At 38.5% G+C, this 21,133-nt stretch overlaps 1 protein-coding gene across 14 annotated transcripts in view; it reads left to right on the top strand.

The window, feature by feature from the left end:
- The window catches only part of FAM13B (family with sequence similarity 13 member B), a 56,328-nt gene that overhangs the window by 13,942 nt on the left and 21,253 nt on the right, over nucleotides 1-21,133 (top strand). For 5 of the 14 annotated variants that reach the window (XM_083593011.1, XM_083593017.1, XM_083593010.1 and 2 more), the window contains 10 exons: nucleotides 1,000-1,166; nucleotides 1,762-1,951; nucleotides 3,856-4,068; nucleotides 5,422-5,596; nucleotides 6,697-6,838; nucleotides 8,171-8,334; nucleotides 15,392-15,433; nucleotides 16,734-16,880; nucleotides 17,591-17,717; nucleotides 20,354-20,418. In XM_083593011.1, the coding sequence (XP_083449137.1) occupies nucleotides 1,795-1,951; nucleotides 3,856-4,068; nucleotides 5,422-5,596; nucleotides 6,697-6,838; nucleotides 8,171-8,334; nucleotides 15,392-15,433; nucleotides 16,734-16,880; nucleotides 17,591-17,717; nucleotides 20,354-20,418 (1,232 nt within the window). In that variant the 5' untranslated portion in view covers nucleotides 1,000-1,166; nucleotides 1,762-1,794. The remainder of the gene's footprint in view (nucleotides 1-999; nucleotides 1,167-1,761; nucleotides 1,952-3,855; nucleotides 4,069-5,421; nucleotides 5,597-6,696; nucleotides 6,839-8,170; nucleotides 8,335-15,391; nucleotides 15,434-16,733; nucleotides 16,881-17,590; nucleotides 17,718-20,353; nucleotides 20,419-21,133) is intronic. The other 9 variants (XM_083593020.1, XM_083593008.1, XM_083593019.1 and 6 more) reach the window with 3 other exon arrangements.

Consider the following 21,133-nt stretch of genomic DNA (forward strand, 5'->3'; position numbering starts at 1 on the left):
TAACTAAATGTATTAAGAACAAACTACAGTTGCATGAACTTGAAATACTAGAACTGGAGTTAGTTCTAAAACAGACTTTCAGTTTCCTCCTTGCATGCTCAAAGGACAGGAGAGTATGTGAGCCTCAGACTTGTGCTTGTCCATCGCTAAACCATGGTTTAGTACTGCATTTGAAACAGGTCATTGTCTGCATGAGTACAAGAACTTATGCATTTGTTACAATGCCACAGCAGCAGCATGTCTACATTATTTACCTTGGAGTGAAATTGGGGTGGACTGAATGGAAATTTTGTGAGAATTGTGCTTGCAGATCAGTCTGTCTGGAGGTTTGATCAGACTATTAAATCACCTAATTTCTGATAGTCAAACACATAATACGATCTAGTATTCACATTTTTTAAACTTTGTTCCGAGGCATTTAAAAATAAAATATTGAAGCAACCTGTATGCTCTCTAGGAGGGTGTCTTGGGGCCATTGGATGCAGCTGAATTGTTACTCTGTCAGCGGTGAGGAAGGCCTGTTGTGTGATCCCTGTTTGGTGGAAAGCACTTGTGCTCTGTCGGGGGTGGGGAGACTGGACCTGTCAGACACAGACTGTGGATCCACAGAACCTCAGCCTCCCTTGTTCCTCTGATACACCCTAAAAATATCCGAATCCTGAAGGTGGTGTAGTTAAGTCTTTCAATTGTTTATGTATGAAATTATAATTGTTTTTGTTGGTATTTTTATTTTTAAATTGCTTCAAATTGTATCTCAGGAGGTGATTCATGATGGAATGAAATAATTAAATTTGTGGTCAATGGGAGGGGAGAAAGAAATTACGGAATGAGACACCTGCTCTCCACCTTTTGCCCTTGTTGCATTGAGCGACGCAGGCCATGGGAAATGGCGGTAGCTCTGCCATGGACTCTTCTTCTCCCCCTGCCCCAGCCTCTATACATTGCTCTTTAAATAATCACAAAATTTAGAGTACTTAAATGCTTCTTTTTGTTTTCCAGATTAACAGCTGAGGTACTGATCGAGTTCTGCTCTTCTTCAATGAGGAACTACAGGCTGATCTTCTGCCATAACCTCAAGCAGCCATAAATGACAAAAGAATGCTTGGTCAGTAAGGGTAGCTGGCGTAGAAAATATTTTGTAAACGTAGGTGTGTAAGTGCTCTGAGGTAGGTTTTCTCAACTTTCTTTTTCTTTTAAGAAATTATTAGAACCATAGTTTAAAGTTTGGTTTATTTTGGCCAAGCCAAATTTTCCGCAATCTCTTCAGCTGCTCTTGTTTAGGAGTAATATGCATTTCTAATGCCTGGTGTAAACTAGTCTGGTAGTAACCAATGGATACAGTATAGTACAATTGGCACATAATTAAGTTGACAAAAAGTCGATCCATTGAAGTGACACTTTTTTTAATAAAAAAAATGTCAGTTTCTATTGTATTTCAGCATTTTGGGGCTTTTAGCAGGCTCACTACATGTGATTAAATCTGCTTATTATTTGCAATAATTCTAGCAGCTATTGTTGCCAGTTTTATATATCTTTGTTTTGCAGGAACTAAAATCATTGTGTGGTTATTCTGTTTCAGTTTTATCACATTCTGGGCTTAGAGTAAATCTTTTTTTTTTTTTTTTTAAGGAAGATAGTTTGTGTGGGATTCATAGCTGGGGTTCTAGTTTCTGATTAAAGTTTATTCATTAACTGATGTATTTTTATGTGTGAATCGGTATTTAATGTTGGAGTTCAATGCAAGGCAACTGTATTTTACAGAAAGACAGCTTTGATATTGGGCTGCATAAAGATATGAGGAAGAGCTCCTCCCCTTCTTTGAGTAACTGCAACTCTGTTCTCACTAACAAAATATTTGGAATTCCACTCGATGAACTCCAGCAGGAAGGACAGCCAGGCAGTGAAGTTCCATTCATAGTCCGCCATGTTGTGGACTATATTGAGGAACATGGTATGTATCATCATGCTGTGTCTTAACTACAGACTTAAAGTCTGGAACTATCAATATTTTTCATTTGTAAACTTGCTGTGAGTTTATGAACTTAGATTTCCATCATTATACTTTATGAAAGTGAACGGTATCATACCCTGTCCTGCAGCCCTGTTTGATCCATTTAAAAACACCTTTTCACTGACATCAAAGTGCATCTTGAGGTGGTGGCTGGTGCCATCTCTTTTTATCAGTTTTTGTTTGGAGGGACTCCAGGAATCTATGAAGCTTCTTCATACTGGATTGGTCCATCTAGCCCAGTGGATCCCAATTGGTGTTTCTCAGACCCCAGGGAGTCCAGGTAACCCACCCAAAAGTAGGGGGGCCATTGCTTGGCTTTTGAAAAACAGGGAGTCTGCAGTACTTAGCTAATTTGGAATTGCTGACCAACCCAGTATTGCCTGCACTGACAGGCAGTGGTTGTTCAGGGTTTCAGATAGGGAAGCTTTCCTAGCCCTTCCTGGAGCTGCCAGGGATTGAACCAAGTATCTTTTGTATGTGAAGCATGTACTGCACCACTGAGCTACAGCCCTTCCCCCATTCATAGGTCACACAAGAAATGAGGTAATAATAAAGCACTGCAAATATAATTATAGACGCTAATCTAGTTTTCCCAAGTGGGATCTGAAAACTGGCCAATCCATAAGAAGCTGCTCACATCTGTAAATAAGACTTGAAGTACAGTCAGCAGAGTGAAGACAGACATTGGTCTTCCCGCTTTGTTTCTCTAAACCATCCTGTTACATATTTCCTGTCAGTTCTATGCAAATGCTTATCTACCTGGGAGATATGACCCACTTGACTAATCTGTCATTCCCTCCAAAGGGAGGGATAGAGTCTTTAACAGCTGAGCTGCTCTTGCAGCTTGTGACCCTCCTACCATCAGGGTCTAGACTGGGTCCCCCATACTACCAGGAAGCAGACCATCCCCCTTACTTGTGAGTAGACCAGAATGACTATATTGTAGTGAATAGGCTGGGATTAGTCAGTTTTAGAGCCAAAGTGCTCTGATTTATTTTGTATTCTGTTTTGACGTTCTTCCTGTCTTTTCCTACCTTTTATTTCTAATAATGTTTGCCACCTTCAGGATTCTAGAATCCCCATGTGTCTAAACACTTGGAATTTATGCTTCTGAAAGTTTATGCTTTCATGGAATTTATGCTACTGAAAGTTTAGAATCAGAGTCCTAAGAGACAAGCATGTTTTTCCATCTGTGGGAAAGACTTTGGGAGAATGAGCTGCCTTTATACTCTGAGGGAACTGCCTGTGAAATACAAGGTGCATTGGTCTCAGAGTTCCTGTGCCTTAGGAAGATGAGGCTGTCTGACGGGGAAATGAGCAAGCTGCTTTGATCTCCAGAGTAAGATAACACAGCTCAAAGTTAGCTCTGCTTGCCCCATCAGGTTGTGAACAGGTCAGATCAAGGAGTGCAGGGTGCACTGGCTTAGAGCCTCTGTAAAAGTAATTGCTTTGGCACAGCCCAAATCCCCTCCCATCTGGGCTGCAAGAGTGAATGGGTGAGTGGTGATATCAACTACCAGATAGTAAGACCCAACTGGCAACACTGCAGTTGTGCAGCTGTTGAGCTAGGAAAGGGCTTGAAAGGCTCTCCTGAGCATTCCCCTTTCTCTGCACCGTATGTGGAACTTCATGATATTATGGAAGTGATTAATCAATTAATATGGGGGTTATAGCTATATCAGATATCATACATCAATAGTGTAATTGACTGGGGAGCATTACAGTAAGTTTTATTTTTAAAAATATTTTCTGTCTTTCACACAGGATCACGCTTAATGCTGTAAGATAGGCACCTTTTGAAATAAGCAGTTGTACTGAATTTTGTATTTTCATTCTAACTTCAGGAGGTCTAGAGCAAGAAGGACTTTTTCAAGTCAATGGAAATGCAGAAACAGTGGAGTGGCTTCGGCAAAGATACGACAATGGAGAAGATGTGGATCTGGTTAAAGAAGCGGATGTACCTTCAGCTATTAGTCTTCTTAGATTTTTTCTTCAAGCACTACCAGAACCAGTTATTCCTAGCACTCTACATATGCATTTGATACAACTTTCTCAAGGTATTGGAATTCTTTTAAGGACTGAATAGCTTCAAGAAATAATCATATCAAAACTTTAGGGTGGCTGTGGGTTTCTTCTGTATGAAACCCCACATTTATATGAAGATAATTGGGAAATTTGATCTGGTTTGGATGAACGTAGAAGCTACATGTGGTCAGGGAGCAGAACCAGATTACCAGCATGCATTTGTTCCGCCTCTGGCTTACCAGTTAATCAATGTGCAAACAGAATATTTGCTATAGCATGACGTATAATCCATCATCCATAACTCTGAGTCATGTAGTTGATTTCTGGGCTTTATGTAGGTTAACAGCCATGTAGTTCGGTTGTGTGTGTGTTGATTTTAAATTCACTCAGTACACAAAAATGTCATGGCAGGCCTGGAGGCAAGATGGAGATGTTCAGCGAGTATGATTGGTACATCCCTCTCCCTTGGTGCATAGCTTCTGTGTTCATTCAAACTGGATCGTTGACATTTACAAAAAGCCACCAAATTTATTAGATAAAATTAAAGAAATGTTTAAGACATTAAGAAAAAGACTAGATATCCAGGTTTGTCATTCTAGATTCTATTTTGCCCAGGACCTAGAGTGGTTATTGGAACACTCCATCAGAACTACAGTTCAGCAAACGCAGTTCATTCATAATGCTAACCTAAACTATGACTTACCACAAATGCACAAATGAACTATCTGGGCTCCCAGAGAGATGTTTGTGACTGCTTTGCTGCTCTTCTGGTCCTGCTGTTACGATCTAAGCCATGGTTTGTCTTAGTGTTATCCCTGAACCCATGTTTGTGGTTTATTCTCCCCCTGCCCTGATAAATCACAAGCAGTAAGCCATAGAGCAAACCTTGACTACAGTTTGCGGCTTATCTGGATTGAGCTTGGTGTTGGACGTAGTGCTAAGCCAAACCATGGCTTGGCATACAGCATGAGGTGGTCTTGAGAAGCAGAAAATCCTCGTTGATCTGTTCAAGAACCTGCTCATTTGCACTATGCCATAGGTTTGTCTTACTGTGAACTGCGTCAAAGAATAATGCTGGAATTTCACAAGGAATAGGTGGCTAGCAGTGCAGGAATGCCTAGGGGCTTACTAAAATATCAAATTGATTGGGAAAGGAAAAAGTACAAAACGAGGGGAAATGTGCTCTTAATATGAAACTTGTAAGTGCTGAATACTGCTCAAGTTTTGAACCTTTTAAAAAACAAAAACCTGAACATTTCCAATGAATCAAGTGGAACTTTTTATCACATTGGTTACACATTTGTACTACTGAAGTTAAATTTGTCTTGTTAAATGTTGAAAGTCATATTAGCATTCATTAACAATACTTCTGTCACATTTTACAGATTTTAATGAAGATGAATTTGGAAGAAAGTTGAGGTTTCTCTTGCAGCAGCTTCCGCCTCTTAATTACAGTTTGTTAAAGTTTCTGTGTAGATTTTTAGCTAATGTAGCAACGCATCATGAAGAGATTTGGTCTGCAAGTTCTCTAGCTGCAGTTTTTGGTCCTGATATCTTTCAGTAAGTTAGATAATGTGAACATGTTGGCTACTTTGAATGTGACTTTGCAGTAAACATGCATTTTTGTTCTAACTTTAGCTGCTATCACTCTTCAGTAAGCTTGTTTTCCTTGAATGCAGTATTTTTTTTATTCCTTGCTGCTGTAACAACATAAAATACCATTGAAAATGATTAAACCAAAGTTGAATGTTTCCAGTATCTTCCTGAATTCTAGTATTTTAAAAAAAAATTATCCTAATTTAACAACTGTTTGCTTGATCTTTAGTCCATTTAATATTTATAGTATTAATCCTGCCTGCATGTGCTGTGAAGTGGATAATTATATCAAGCTATAAGAAGCTGAATTTTCTCCTGTACGATCAAATCAAATTAAATTCCCAAAAACTTAATTTTATTTGTGGTTGCCATCCCAAGATTATGATGTTTGCTTCCACTTATTGGACCTACCACCATTTGTGCTTCTATGCGTAGTTCCTCATCTTGCATTGGATGCTCAACATATTTACTCAGTATGCCACAGCAACTGTGATGCCGCCTTCTGGTGAGCTTGACATGTGGCCAGCCTTCCAACTTTGAAGCTGAAGAGTTGGGCAGGTATTATTTAAGCAGTGCCAGCTCCAAAGTTGGGAGGAAGGTAGGGATTGTACAGCTGCTGTGTGTCAAAGGTATTAAAGGCTTTGTCAAACAGGAGCTGTTAAACCTTCAGACAGTGTTGCCCAAAAGCTTCCCTGCCCAGCATTTTCCTTGAGGAGGGCTAACATGGTGGTGGGTGTGGGTGTCTTTAGGCAGCGGCACCCAACAGTGCAGACTCCGCCTGGCCTTTCCTATGGGTTGGGCTTATTTTTGTTTTTATTTTTATTGTGTGTTTTGTGTTTTTATATTGTGAACCGCCCTGAGACCTGTGGGTAGAGGGCAGTATACAAAATTAATTAAACAATTAAGTGGCCAGCAATGAAGGATGTACAGTTTCAGTATGTGCACAGACAGTTCCTTTATGTCCTTGAGGATCTCCACCCCAAAGCCCCTTGTAGGAACATATTAATAACCTTTGAGGAATTAGTTTCAGAAATCATAAATTTAGTTTTGGCCTTTCTTGTCAGCATTTACACAGATGTGGAGGATCTGAAGGAGCAAGAACTTGTTAGCAGAATAATGGCGGGACTGTTAGAGAATTATGATGAACTCTTTGAAAATGAAGAGGAAGATTTTTCATCTAATGATTTAAGTTCAGTAACCGAGCAGGTAAGAATTGTGTACAGCTTCATGTTAATAAAAGACTTTGCTATTTAAAAAGCCTAGAGAAACTTCATAATAGATTATAGTTAAGAGTCTGCTTACAGTGGTTTGGTTTACCAGTCAGCAGTTTATATGAGGTTGCAGCCAAACCTCCCCCTCCCCCAGATCCTCTGACATTTGTAGAGAACTTGGAAGAAATTGTTGGTTGGCTGCTGCTTGGTAAAGACTCCTATTTCTAATCTTCTCCAGACTGTGACACAAGTTAAAGTTCTAGGGAAGGGATATGTGTTCCGCTAGGTATTGTATTCACTAGAGTCACTTGACCCTGTGAAGCAAATTTTTGGTGCCCTTCAAATATTGTTGGACTTCCAAGTCCCATCAGCTCCAACTAGCATAGCTGATGGTTAGGTATGCCTAGGGCAGTAGTACAAAATCTGGAGGGCACCATGTTGACTACCTCTGTTGTGTATTGTTAAGAATTTGTAATCATGTTTATTATGGCTTAGACTTGAGAAAACAAAGTTATTTCTTTGGGAAAGTTAAAATATTAGTGCAGTAATCTAGATTCTAAAGACGGGGTATTCAGAGCTAAAACTACGCTTGTGCTTTGATGTTAGGGCCTCTTTTTAGAACTTCTACAGCATGTTCATCAATGTAAACTCCACCTATCTGCAGTTTTTTCTTGCCCTTTATTCTTGCCCATGCACCCTGGAGAATGGAGTTGAACAAACAAAATTATTTGATGTTTCAATCTAACTAAGGACTAGAGTTATTTTGTAATAAATGAGGAATTGAATTTGTCTCCTACAGTGATGTGGCAACAAGTAAATCTTAGGTGAGTTTTTATATAGGGTTGCTTTAGCCAGCCAAGCCAAGCCAAGCCAAGCACTGTTCGGTTGCCTGCACAAGTGTAGTTTTGGCTCTGAAACCACTTTTCATTAAATCACTGGCATTGCCAGTTAAAAATGGGGTAGGTAGAAAGACTACTGCCTGAGAACATGGCTATCCAATGGGTTACATGTCCGAGTGGCCTTAATCCCATAATGGGGAGTTAGTGCTTTTTTTCTAGCTGTACAATAGTTTAAAATTGAATATCTTAGCTGATTGAAACTACCTCATATGACAGTAGGTGATATGGCTATAGTGGAAAATGTTTGTTTAGAAAATATATCTAGTGGCTGGCCTTGTTTTCTATGTTGGTGCTGAGATCTGAATCAGAAAATGCCTGCTAAAAACGCTTAAGCAACTTTATTTTTAGAGCACACTTCTCACACTTTTGGAATTTAATAATCTGTCTTTCTAAGAAATCATGTTCTCACTTGGTGTGTGTTTTTAAAGATAAATGATCTGCTGGATGAAGAAGATATAAAGCTTGAACAGTCTGAAGAACTGCCAGAAGAAGAAGAAGAAAACATGGAGGACCCAGAATACAGGCAGGAGATGGAGCCCCAAGAAATGATGGAGAGCATCTTGGAGTCGTGTAGCGTTTCAGCATCAACAAGGTATGAAGGTTCCTAGTATGGACACCATCCCTAGGTTATGTGCTGCTTCCTGACTACTTTAATATAGCTGTTTATGTTTCACATTTTGTTGTGCTTTTGGTTCAATCAGTACCGAAGAATTCAGCAGGCCTAGTTCATTTAGCCATTCTATATTATATTGATTTAAGTTAGGAGTAGACATGTGCCTAGACCTCCCTCCTGTCTGTATTATGTTCTATATATTTTTAAAAACTATTTGAGTGGAAATGGACATTATATATTCTGGAAGAAAAAGAATATTATAATGAACATGGATTTTACTGACTGAGTGAACACAAGTACAAGATGTAGAAACTCCATCTGAATGAAAATAGAATTTTGTGAAGTTCCAATTTGCATGTAGTGGGGCTTCATGGTAAAAGAGAAGTTTTTTTGTTTTATTTTAAGGAAATAAAATACTGGAAATAATGCATAAATTTAAGATGAGGTCAAAATAATGCCAAACCTACTGGATTTCATCATATGATTGTTACGTAGTATCCCACACAACTAATCCTCTCTAGCTTTATACCATTTCCATAATACTTGCTTCCCCCCCACATCTTCCTCCTGTATTGTTACAACCCATATTCCTGTTTCATATCTAGTCCTTGCTTCTTTTCCAGTATTGGAGCCATTGTATGGGCCTTGTGTCCTTAGAAAATCAAGCAGTTGCTGCAGTGGCAAGTGTGTATTGAGTGTCTAGCCTGCTAAACGGGGCCTGCTTCCTCCAGAGAGTAACTATGTCACAAACCTTTTTCAGAAAATTTTCTGAACACAAGTTTTTTACAACTGTAATGACTAAAAAAAATTAAAATGGACAAATTCAGGTTTAAAAATCACTTCAAACTGTTTTTCAGAAGAGGCTTGTGGACCAAGTTTGGTTTGCATATACAGTATATTTAAGTCAGGAAGGCTATGGAGTGTTGTCTCGAACCAAGTCAGGGAATCTGAGCAAGGAGAAGAGGGAGCATACAAACCTGAGACCTAGTCCTGATGCCAGTTGTAGTCTGGTCATTACTTTTTGAAGCGCATTGCTGTAGCAGTTTTTTTAGTAATGATGTGAGTAAGGTATGATAAAAACCTGCAAAATTGCATAACTATCCACTTTCTATAATAATTATGCTGTGATTGATTTCAGAATAAGCATTCCATTGTGAAGTTGAAGGTGGAGGCTTTTTGTGGTCTTTATTTTGACATTTGTATTGCTGCTTTTGGCTGTGGCTCACGGTCTCCCTTTCTCTGAAAGCTTAGTTTTCCAGCCTGAATAATTTTGTGTAATGTAAAAATTATGATTGAGTTAGATAATCACTTTTTCATTGATACCGTTAAATGCTTTAACAAAAGGGGAATCTGAATTCTCGTGTTCCAGAAGAATTCTGTATACCTTAATATAATATAAATCCTGCATGGACAGCATTTCCTGTACCTAAATAATTCTGAACAGGTGCTCATCCTCCTCTAAAACAGCTGGAGTATTTGTTGTGATAAACATGTTTCATAGCCCACTGCTGCTTACTTTTAAGAACTTTTCTCCTGTTAACTACTTCAGCTAGCTCTCTTGCAATTTGAGCATATTGTTAGTTCTCCCATTATTCTTTGCAGCTATATCATCAAGGACTCTTTAATAAACATGGTGGAGAAAAGCTGAAATTAGTATAACTCCACTCAGGGTTTTTCTTTTTTCTTTTTATCTATTGGTTCATATATATATCCCATATCATATTATTTCCTCTGAATATTCTCTAGTTTCTTTTCAATGTGTCGATCATACTGAGGAAGTGGGTGCTAATCTGGTCAAAAGTCCTTATGATCCACCATCTTGCACCAAGAGGTAATAGAAGGAAAAGCATACTAGAGCTAAAATGTTGATTGGGCAGCTTATTGTCAGTAGTGACCTCATGTTGCAGTCTATTTCTATGTAGACTGCAGGGCTTAGTGCAGCACTCCAATAGTGCCATCTTACAGGCAGCTATTGAGATCAAGCAAGCAGAATGGATAGTCAGCAGAGATTGCCATACTGTATAGTTTTTCAAATGAAGTGTTTTTACATGAAATGCTCATTTGGAATAGCAAAAATAATCAGAATGGCTTACAAAGTTCTACTGCACAGGTAAATCAACTTAAAATGATAGTTTGATAAGACTGACTTAACTTTTTAGAAGCTAAACACAAATATTTTTGAAGGCATACACTGCACTATAAAACAATTTGCATGTAATAATAAGCTATATAAAGTAAGCTTGTGAATATTTTCTTAATTGCTTATTTTTGTTACTAAAAATGACAGTGCTTAAGAAAATCCAAAGTGCTTTGCCCTTAAAATGTTTATGCTGCTATCTTGCTGCGTCATTCTTCATCAGCAGTCAACCCAAATGATGCTGCTGTTTGAAATACAAATGTTTGGAGGGGCACTGATAGGATGCATAATACATTTATGTGCTGCGTAGCATCTTATCAAATCCTGCTAAACTGATTAGAGGGACTTTGAACTAGTAATAGGATTCCTTAGTCTTTGAAATAGTGCTGTTTCAATACACTTGTTTTTCTGAGAATCTTCACTGCATTGCATAAGTAGAGGTGTTGGGGGGTGAGAGAGAAGAAAATGTAATAGGAAGAGGAAAATTGTAGAATATTTTGGTTCTGGTGTTGATTAGTCTAGCAGCATGCCTATTGTGATTTGATGTTTCAGAACCCAAATTTGAATTCCTACAAATAAGGATTGTTCTTCATTATAATTCCCCTTTTGTTTTCTCTGTGCTTCTTGGAATTTTTGGCTTAAACGAAAGTTGTAGTATATATAGCATTTGAAATATGCTATATAGTAATCTACTTAATAAATGGCATACTGTTTAATGTTGGCTGGAGCATATTTTTAATTGTTTTTCATTTATAATTTCTTACTTTTAATTTCCCTCACATTTTGCTATCAGGAATTACTGTCCTGTAGCTCATCAGTTACTAATATCATTGGTTGTAACTAAGCATACAGTGTAATCAGCTGAGAGAAAAAATGGCATTAAACTAAAGCATTTTGTGGTTAAGGGTTTTTTCATATTAAATGTACAAAAAATGAAATGTTATATTAGCTACTCTAAATGTACCAGTTCTGAAATAAACAGCTGGTTAGCAAAAGCAGAATAGGTTAGCTTAGTAACAAGATTAGTAGTACAGAGTAGTATTGTGATGTGAAACAAAAACACTGAGTTTGATGGCTTTAGTCACAATAACAATAACTTGTACAAACTCCAGGGAATAGAACACAAATAATTTATTTTAGAAATAGTTTTTTAAAGCAAATAACAAGCTCAGGATCTCCCTCCTCTTGCCCCACCCCCACCCCAAATATGGAGAAATTGTAAGTATCTTACCATGTGTAAGAAATACTTTATACATAACACACTGATATGTTATAAATTGGGAAGAAGGAGCAGCCACCAATATTTCCAGCCACTTTGTTGGGAATGGAGTAGAAAATGATCCATATTATTTGTTCCAATATAAATACTGCAAAGAGCTGATTAGGTAGTTGCTGTTAAGTTACTGACTTGATAATGCTTTCATATAGTAATCCCTGGGTGAGCCCCATTGTGCACTGTCATATGCTTAGGGCTGACCACAGCTTTCCCCTAAAGAACTGTATACTTTCCTGCTAAGACTTTAAGCCTCCCTTTGCCACCCCTCTCAAAATCTTGAAGGTAATCACCAATTATTTTTGTCCTATCAGCTTTCTAAACACTCCAGCTTGGAGAGATTGGAAGAGAACATTCAGAATTGCTGCCTTTTACAAGCCCTTGTGAAAATCTGGTTTCTAGTGGCTTAGAGAGAGCAGTACACTGAGGTTTCAGCCTTCTCCCCTTTTATTAAAAGTTTAAATATTTAACTTTCACCTTTTCTGGTTGAAAACAACAAATGTTGTGGAAGTGTGGGTTTTAGTGCATAATATAGGTAAAGGGACCCCTGATTGTTAGGTCCAGTCGCGGACGACTCTGGGGTTGTGGCGCTCATCTCGCTTTACAGGCCGAGGGAGCCGGCGTTTGTCCGCAGTCAGTTTCTGGGTCATGTGGCCAGCATGACAAAGCCACTTCTGGTGAACCAGAGCAGCGCACAGAAATGCTGTTTACCTTCCCACCGGAGCGGTACCTATTTATCTACTTGCACTTTGATGTGCTTTCAAACTGCTAGGTTGGCAGAAGCAGGGACCGAACAACAGGAGCTCACCCCGTCGCGGGGATTTGAACTGCCGACCTTCCGATTGGCAAGCCCTAGGCTCAGTGGTTTAACCCACAGTGCCACCCGCATCCATCTAGTGCATAATATACACACTTTTAATTTCCCTGGCTAATAAATTTTTATTACAAAAGTGAAGGACTTTTGCCATCTTAACTATTCTGGTATGTGCCAGCATTTCAGATTTGGGTTTTCAAGTTCAGTGAAGCTTTCTGCCCACAAACTTTGGAAAAGCTATATCTGTGTACCCCCCCCCCTTATCTATCCTATATTCAGGATTCATGGTAAAACCAGATTTTTTACATTCTGGATCCATCCTTTATAGATCCCATAATGTCCCAAAGAGTTGCATTTTTAAGAGTATTAATATCTTTGTTAACAGCATATTTTCCACCTTCCTTTTCATTTAAGTTATAATGCTTCTTAAGTTGCAGCTATTCCACAAACTAAGGCAGCAGTTTTTTTGTATACCTACATGAAAGTAAGCTCTATTAAATTCAGTGGGACTGACTTCTGCATAAGAAAACATTCATAGGATTTATAGTTAGGAGGTGCAGGGAGAGATGGAACCTAAGCTATAAACATTTATGTATTACACTCCTGAATTTTACTAATTATCTCAGTTATTAAAGACACAACAGCTAAGATATGCTCTTCAAGTCCTCTGGTAACATACCCCCTCCACCAATAGTCAAGGGCTGAATCCAGCAAAATTGTCCCATGTCCAAGCTCCCTCTGGACTTAAATCGTAAATATGGCAAAATGCCATTTTTTAAGATTCTGCCTCCCGTCACTGCTAGGTAGCACAACCTAACAAGTGTGACCTGCGACAAAATCTTGCACCATAGAGTGCCCTTCACCCATGCCATGCCCCCCACTTCCGACAGCAATCAATTACCAATCCATTCTCACTAGATTTTCATTCTTGTTGGGCTGTTTTTGATACCCCCCCCTCTTAAGTTCTTTTTTAAAGATCTTTTATTTTTCTGCACGTCTTTGGGGTTGCCCTGAGCCTACCTCCCTCTCATGTGGATGATACTGTTGTGGTTACATAAGAGCGCACCCTCAAAAAACAAATTCATTCTTTGTATAGTGAATGAAGACAGTAAGTGTGGCTAACACACCGACTTCTTTTTTTAAAAAAATTAATTTTAAAAGAAAGTTTATACAAAATTCTGCAAAATAGTGTTATCAAACAGGATCTGATGACAATATGCGTAGACCACAAACAAAACCAGCCTTAAAATAAAACCAAAGTAAAACCACGGGTAGGTGAATGTGTGGAAGGTAGTGACTGGAATTATTTATTATAGCATGGACACAATGGTTAAACATGAGACAGGGTTACAAAACGTGGACCCTATTATGCCAAGGGAATTAAAGTGACTCGACATTGGAATGCTTTTTTTTTTTACAGTATTTGTTTGTAAGCTGGGGGTGGGGTCCTTGGTCACTGAACCTTCTGACAAGTAGCAGCTCATCTCCTTTGAGAGGCATCAGATGATGCCTTATTGCAGGCACCCCCAAACTTGGCCCTCCAGCTGTTTTGGGACTACAACTCCCATCACCCCTAGCTAACAGGATCAGTGGTCAGGGATGATGGGAGTTGTAGTCCCAAAACAGCTGGAGGGCCAAGTTTGGGGATGCCTGCCTTATTGCAATCTTAACTATAGAGATCATTTTGAGGACTAGAAGTACAATTGTGGTTACATCAATGAAAACTTTCTCTCCCTAGAAATACTGGCACATGGCCAGCCAGTATAACAATAGTTGTGAGACCAATGATCTGAATGTGACCTGGCTAGAATTGCTAATACCTAAGTGACCTAGCTGGGATTGCTGCCATATGGACAGTCTTAATGACTTTGATCCAGTATCCTGCTACCATTTAATCGGTTGCATCAATTCACCTCACCATATATTAGGCCACATTTTTAGAACCCCTGTATTAGGGGATTGAGTTGCATGTTTGTTGTGGAACTCCCAAGTCACCAAAGGCTGAGTCTGCCTCTATATCTCCTCTCCCCCCACCCCATGTAGGCATGAGGTATAAAAGATTGTGATGATGATGTTGACGTTGTTGTATATTTCTACCATGCAGTAAATGGATTGGGCCCTTCATGCCATTTTATATTCCCTTCACAATTTAAGATTTTGCCTAGAAAACTATCACTGAGTCCAGTCAGGGGGGAAAGCATGGTATAAATATCCCAGGAATAATTATGTTCCGATCGCTATCTTAGTCTAGGAGGTCTGCTTTATATCAGTCTACTTAAAAATGAAAAACAAACAAAACTCTACATTCTTAATTAAGCCTCTTAATTTTTACAAGAGAACCCCTTAAGGACCATCAAATCATAGGTCAGCTCTCTGTCTATAGATTTGTTCTGTGAGGTTTTGATAGCACTGTTGTCAACCTATGTTAAACCCACGAAGATCCACAAGGATCTGTATCTTCTGTAAATGTTTTTGTGGTGCTGGCAAGCTCTGGACCTGTAGACCCTGTGTAAAATCAGACAAATTCAGAAGGATGCATTTTAATTCTGACCTTTACCCAAACCCTATGGCAAAGTGTGCACTTTCTTTCTGGCTGGGAGAGGGAGGCAGAGAAGCAGCCAGAGGGGGTGATGACCTTAGTGCACTCCAAATGTGACCATGGGCCCAAAAAGGTTGGTGACACCTGGTTTATATTTTTTAAAGATAGAATATGTACAATTCTGAAAAATGCCATTAGGTTTAATCCAGAACCCCTGTTTGATGTTGAAATGTTACGTGGCAAAGGGAGACCTTTATTTCTCTTTCATTTCAGTGCTCATCTCTCTCCCTTAAGCATCTTGCCAGCCTCTGCAGAGTAAGTATAAATTCCCCAAAGGAATCGAAAATACTCTTAATTGGACTGTGTTCTGTTATGGAAGCAGGGCACTGTTTGTGCATTAGTTTATTCAGTATAAAGAGACACCTCTAGCTAAGAATTGAATGGCTCCTTAAAGTCCATACATTAAATCCCCCCTCCATATTACTTGATACTCCAGATAACCCTACTTATTCACTACCTTTTCTAACAGTCCATAACCTTTCAGTTATTTTCCCCTCCACCCTCCTTTTTTATTACTCTATTGCACCTTTTTCTTTTAAGCCTCTATATGCCATAATACTTCATGTGCTTATTTCTCAGCCTAGGTTTCCAACTTCAGCTGTGCCATCCTGTGTCTCCTCTTTACTTCACTTCTGAGGACTTTTGCCTCTGTTTTCTCTTATTTTGCCAGTGTTGACTCTCTATGTCCCATTTCGAAACATTTGACCATTCAGTTCCATGCTAACTGCCTATTCATACCTAATTGACCATTCAGTTCCATGCTAACTGCACTGTTATGTTGCTGATACCTTTACTATGAGCCCTCAAGAGATTTCATGACATAACAACACCTGAGCCCAACGACCAAGGTGGTTTGTGGCAACAGGCATATTTTGAGTAAACTTGAGTTGCTAATTTTACAAGTAGCATTATTGGGTCAGATATAGCAGACAGTTTTAGAACAAAAAACATATAAGTAGGCAGATGTCCCTATTAAAATTGACACCCACCTCTCATCTGCGTTAGGAAACCTAACCAGTGTTAATCAGGAAAGTCCTGAAACAATAGAACCTTAAGCTGGAGTCTATGCGTTATAGAAAGCCCAGCCGGCCAGAAATCTAGAAACCAACATATTGGATATCTAATGCATAAGAGACTTAGTTATGTGAGTTATACTACCTTCTTAATGTATAGTAGAGTAGGTTTTCATATGACTTAAAATACCCAAATGACACCACAATGTGGTGGTAAATATCCTCTTGACAATCTAATGAATAATCTGTTGAGAATATATTTTGGATTTACTAGTTGATAGCTGTGTTTGTTACTTGCCCAAGCTCTTTAGATGAGTAGTCTTGTAAAAAGTTAATACAATACAGTTTTAAGTAAATTGATTATAGTGAGTTGAAAGATGTGACTGTGCGTGCTCGCACGCACATGAGTGCTGAGCACTCCTGTTTTCAAGCCTGCTTTATTTTTTTGTGCTCTGCCTGCTTGGTACAGAATTGGGAAATGAGAATATACTATGTGGATAAATTAGATTGCTACTAAAACATAACTTCTTTTTTTAAAAAAGCATCTTGGAAAGAACAATTAGAGCAGCTGTGGAACAACATCTCTTTGATCTGCAGAGCAGCATAGATCAAGATCTCAAGAATTTACACCACCACCAAATGGTGTGCCAAGAAGCAAATATTAAGGGGGATGAAGGATCTAACAACCAGTAAGCTGACATTTTACTACTGGATTATATATTACTGTTATATTTTACTATTTTTTTATATAGCAACATCATGTTATATAAACTGGCGGTAAGTGAGTAAATAAAAATACAACTGTTACATGGCAGAGCAATATTTTGGCCTTTTGTGTAACTAAGCTCTGTGTTATAAGTATTGCCACTGCTGATCCGAACTTAGTAGTTGAATTTCCTTGATTCCTGTGTGAAGGCAGCCCTGGAAGCCTATTCCATTATCTGGTGTCTGTGCGTGTACTTGACAGGAGCAATACAGGTTTTCCCCAAGAGCGATACCTGTAACCGGTGCTTTTTTGTGGGGGGATGCAGGGGTACGCATACCCCTAAATATTTTGTGAATGTTCATACTTTTGTCCATTTACTGTATTTATTTTTCTCAATTTGAACTATAAAATGGTGATTTTCTTGAGTCAAAATGAGAGTAGCCCTAAACATTTTTCAAGAAAAAAAGCACTACCTGTAACTTATAGTAAATTAAGAATTGTGCCAGAGGAGACAATTTAGATATATCAATGTTCCTTTAAACAACCCCTTTTTTCTTTTCTGAAAGCAGTTTGACTTGTGAACGTCTTCTAACCTAATTGTACCCCAGGATTTTCCCAGCATTATTATTTTTTAACTTCTAATAATTGCAGCATTTTTTTAAAAAAGTGTATATATATTTGTTTTGATATTAGGGATGATACTGAAAAGAATATTACTAAAGATGGTGAGAATCTTGGTGACTGCTCTGAAGCTGTGGATTGCACTAATTTAGACAATGAAGTTATGCAGCCTGTGTCAGAGGAAAAGGAAAATTATCAGGTAATGTAGCACAGAAGTATGCTTTATGCATCTTATATCACAATATTCTGTGGAATTTGCTTCTTAGTAAATGTGCATAGAACTATACTGCACATGTTTTTTAGCAACATTGGAAAAAGTAGGTGTCCTGAACCTATATTTTGTTCAACTCCATCCCAATAAGCTATTTTATTTGTTTTTGTTTGTAACTTGCAGTTTTGATATCCCATCTACTAACCAAAGTTCTTGCGGCAGCAGTACAGTAGAAGTACTCAATTTTATTTCCCTAGTTTCTCCAGTTTATTTCTTGGAAATTTTACTTCAAGCTTCATGCTTTGCCAAGTGCAAGGGGTTTCTTTTTCAGGGTTTTCAGAAGTAAACACGGGTTGTGAGGAACTCTAAGATTTATGGTAATTTATTCATAAGAGTTAATGGCGAAACAAGCAGGCAGATAACACCCCCATTCATCTGCTTAGAGCTCCAAAGATACAGCAGCGGAGAGACCCCAAGCTAGTCGATGGGTCATGAAGGCTTTCAGGTTTGCGCCAAAGCTCACCTCTTGGGTCAAACTTCAGGGTTTTTATCCTATCTGTCCTAAGTCACGTGGCATGAGGTGCGATTATTTAACTATCCAGACCTAGCACCATGGGTCTTATGGTCTGGGTATGTGCCATCAGACAAACCAACAGCTAAGCAATGAAATTAACTCTGAGGTCCTTTTGATGTACCACAGCTGTATTATCTCTAATCAGGGGATGCTCCCCACATTAGCACTTCAGTCTGGGAAAGAAGACAAGTCAGCATGATTCAGCAATAACATCACCTGCTACCAGCCTAGAGGCTAAGAGAAATAGAGAGTGCCTGTTCTCTGGTAGTCTCTATGATGAGATGAAGGACTAATTGTGCCAGGCCAACCATGTCTCCTCAAAATACCATGGATCTTCCGGTGTATTTCCACTACACTTCATGAACTTCAAAAAATGGAAGCTTGGCATGAAACAAGCTTCTCAGCTCCTTTCATTTGCTCATTTGCAGTGTATATTCACAAATATTTTTCATCTTTTCACTTGTTGCAGAAAATGGTGGAAACTGAGGCAAGTGAAAAGCAAATAGGATTTGGAAGCTTTGTTCTGTAGTGTTGTTTCGCTGTGGTTGGCAAAATGATTGCACTCTTGTACCAAATAGTTGCAAATGTACTGTATTTTGAAATATTTGAAAGTTCATTTTCCACATCAAGGTTATACAATATTTGGACAACCATAATTATTGTGACAGGAACAAATGTAGCCTTCCCTTGGGATCTCACAACCCCACTCCCTCTCTTTCAACATGACCATGAAGAGGAGAAGCTTTGGCTTCTGTTTTTTATTTAACCACAGCTTGTTGTGTCATCCAAATTCAACAAATTTGTAAATTATAAGTATGGTTTGTTTGAAACAATAAAGCCCAAATAGTGCTCTGCGTAACAGAATGTTTCTCTCCAGATTCTTTAAGCTCTCTCTTGACCCCCCCATATATTATTAAATTGAGCTCATCATATTGCACAGTTAGCACCTTCACAAGGAATACTCACAAACTGAATCAATGTACGATCTCGGCACTGGGCATAAGTTCCACATAGATAGTCCAGAACCCACAAAAATAGTGGGAAACAAATTATATCGAGTTGTCTTTGTGTCATCAATGTATATGAAACCTCACAAAGGAGAAGATAGGTTCTTGCCAAAAGGGACTTGAAGTTTAGATACTGACACAAGGGACATAGCAGAGGAAAAGGAGAGAAATAAAATTAAGAGTCAAAAGAGGAAGATCATTTAGATGTAAACAGCCTGAAGCCTGCTCAGTCCCTTTGGAGGGATTTGAGGGGTGCAGTTGGGAGGCTGCATTAGCAATCTGGACAGCTGCTTGGCGCTGAATTTGGTAGGATGTATGAATTCCTTAATCACTTTTCAAAATGTCAACAGGGACTGAAGAAGCTGTGATAAGTTTGGTTTAGGCTACTGGCAGTTCTAGCTACACCTCTGAAAAAGAAATAGCTCATGACTCTCAGCAGTTTCCAATTTGTTATATGTAGTTGGGATTAGGATTAGGGAGCTCAAAATGCATTATAGCATAAATAAGTGTTGTCAGTAAAATTCACATCTATAAATCTGATATTGTTACTAATGAGTAAAAGTATGTGTTCCTCTGTTGTTGCTTTACATAGTATGAGTGCTTGCTGCCAGCAGCAAGCATCTCATTTTATCCTTGTCGCTGCTTTATTTAGTAACAAGGATTAATTGTACCTTTTAGTGTGTCCAACTGATGAGTCATTTTACATAAGCTGAGGACAAGTCCTCATCATGTTTGTCATTATTGTTTTGTTCAGATCTCTGGGCCTCAAATCTGCAATTAATATGTGTCAGTAGCCCCTTATGAAAAAATCTGTTTTCTAGATATACGAAGAGGGCTAAAAATGAACAGTCTATTTGTGTTATATTAATGTTTTCTAATAAATTGTGGTTTGACCACATTTGTACAAAGTTAAGGGACTGAATGTATATTTGGGTCGACCACACATAAAACCTTAAGTTTGGTTTATTTTTATTTTTTTAAAATAAGATGTGGATGTTTCAGTCTGAAGTATCATGCTGAAGTCTGTGTTTTTTCCTAAATAGGAAGCAGGCATATTATTGCAGCCATGTGATGGAACAGAAGACGCGAAAGAGTCTGTTGGAGATAAGTATGTATTTTAGTATAAATGAGAGTATTGGGGGGGATGTGACAGTTTGCATTTCTAATATCAGCTTTGTGAATGCTGAATAATTTTTGTTCAGATAAAAAAAAATTTAAAATTGAGTCATCATCCAGAAGTGATTTGACTGGCATGAGTACTTCTATTTGTTGTCAGAACAATGGAGAAAAATTGGCACTTATTTTATCCAAGTTTAGACTTTAAAGTAATTTGCTTTTAAAAACAGTGTTGATACTACCAGCACCCTTATTTTCTATTTTATGTGGACTGCTTAGGTGTCCAGGTTTTTGTGATTATTAATTGTTTTATTAGAGTAGGGAAATGGGAAAGCCAGTCAAGTTAATAATAATTTAATTTAAGCCTATTATCTGGCCTAGCAACCTTTTGCCTTTCTGTTAACTCAGTTCTTGTACTTGCAGTTATTAATGTATCAGAAGGTCTTGTGGCTCTGACCCCCAAATGTCTCCTCTAGCCAATTTCCTGCTATACATTCTGGCTCAATTCAGATAAATCATGGTTAAGGAAGTTTAACTGTGGTTTCGCATGATGTCTGAATTGACAAACCATGGTTTGCAATCAGTTGACAAACTAGAACTGAAAGCCATTTTTAGTGGGTTTCCAAACCATGGTTTTTGCTAATTATGATTTCGCATGACCTCTGAATTGACGAACAATAGCTGTGGCTACTGCTATTGATCCACCT

Source organism: Podarcis filfolensis (assembly GCF_964270895.1).
Source record: "Podarcis filfolensis genome assembly, chromosome: 2".
NCBI lineage: Eukaryota > Metazoa > Chordata > Lepidosauria > Squamata > Lacertidae > Podarcis > Podarcis filfolensis.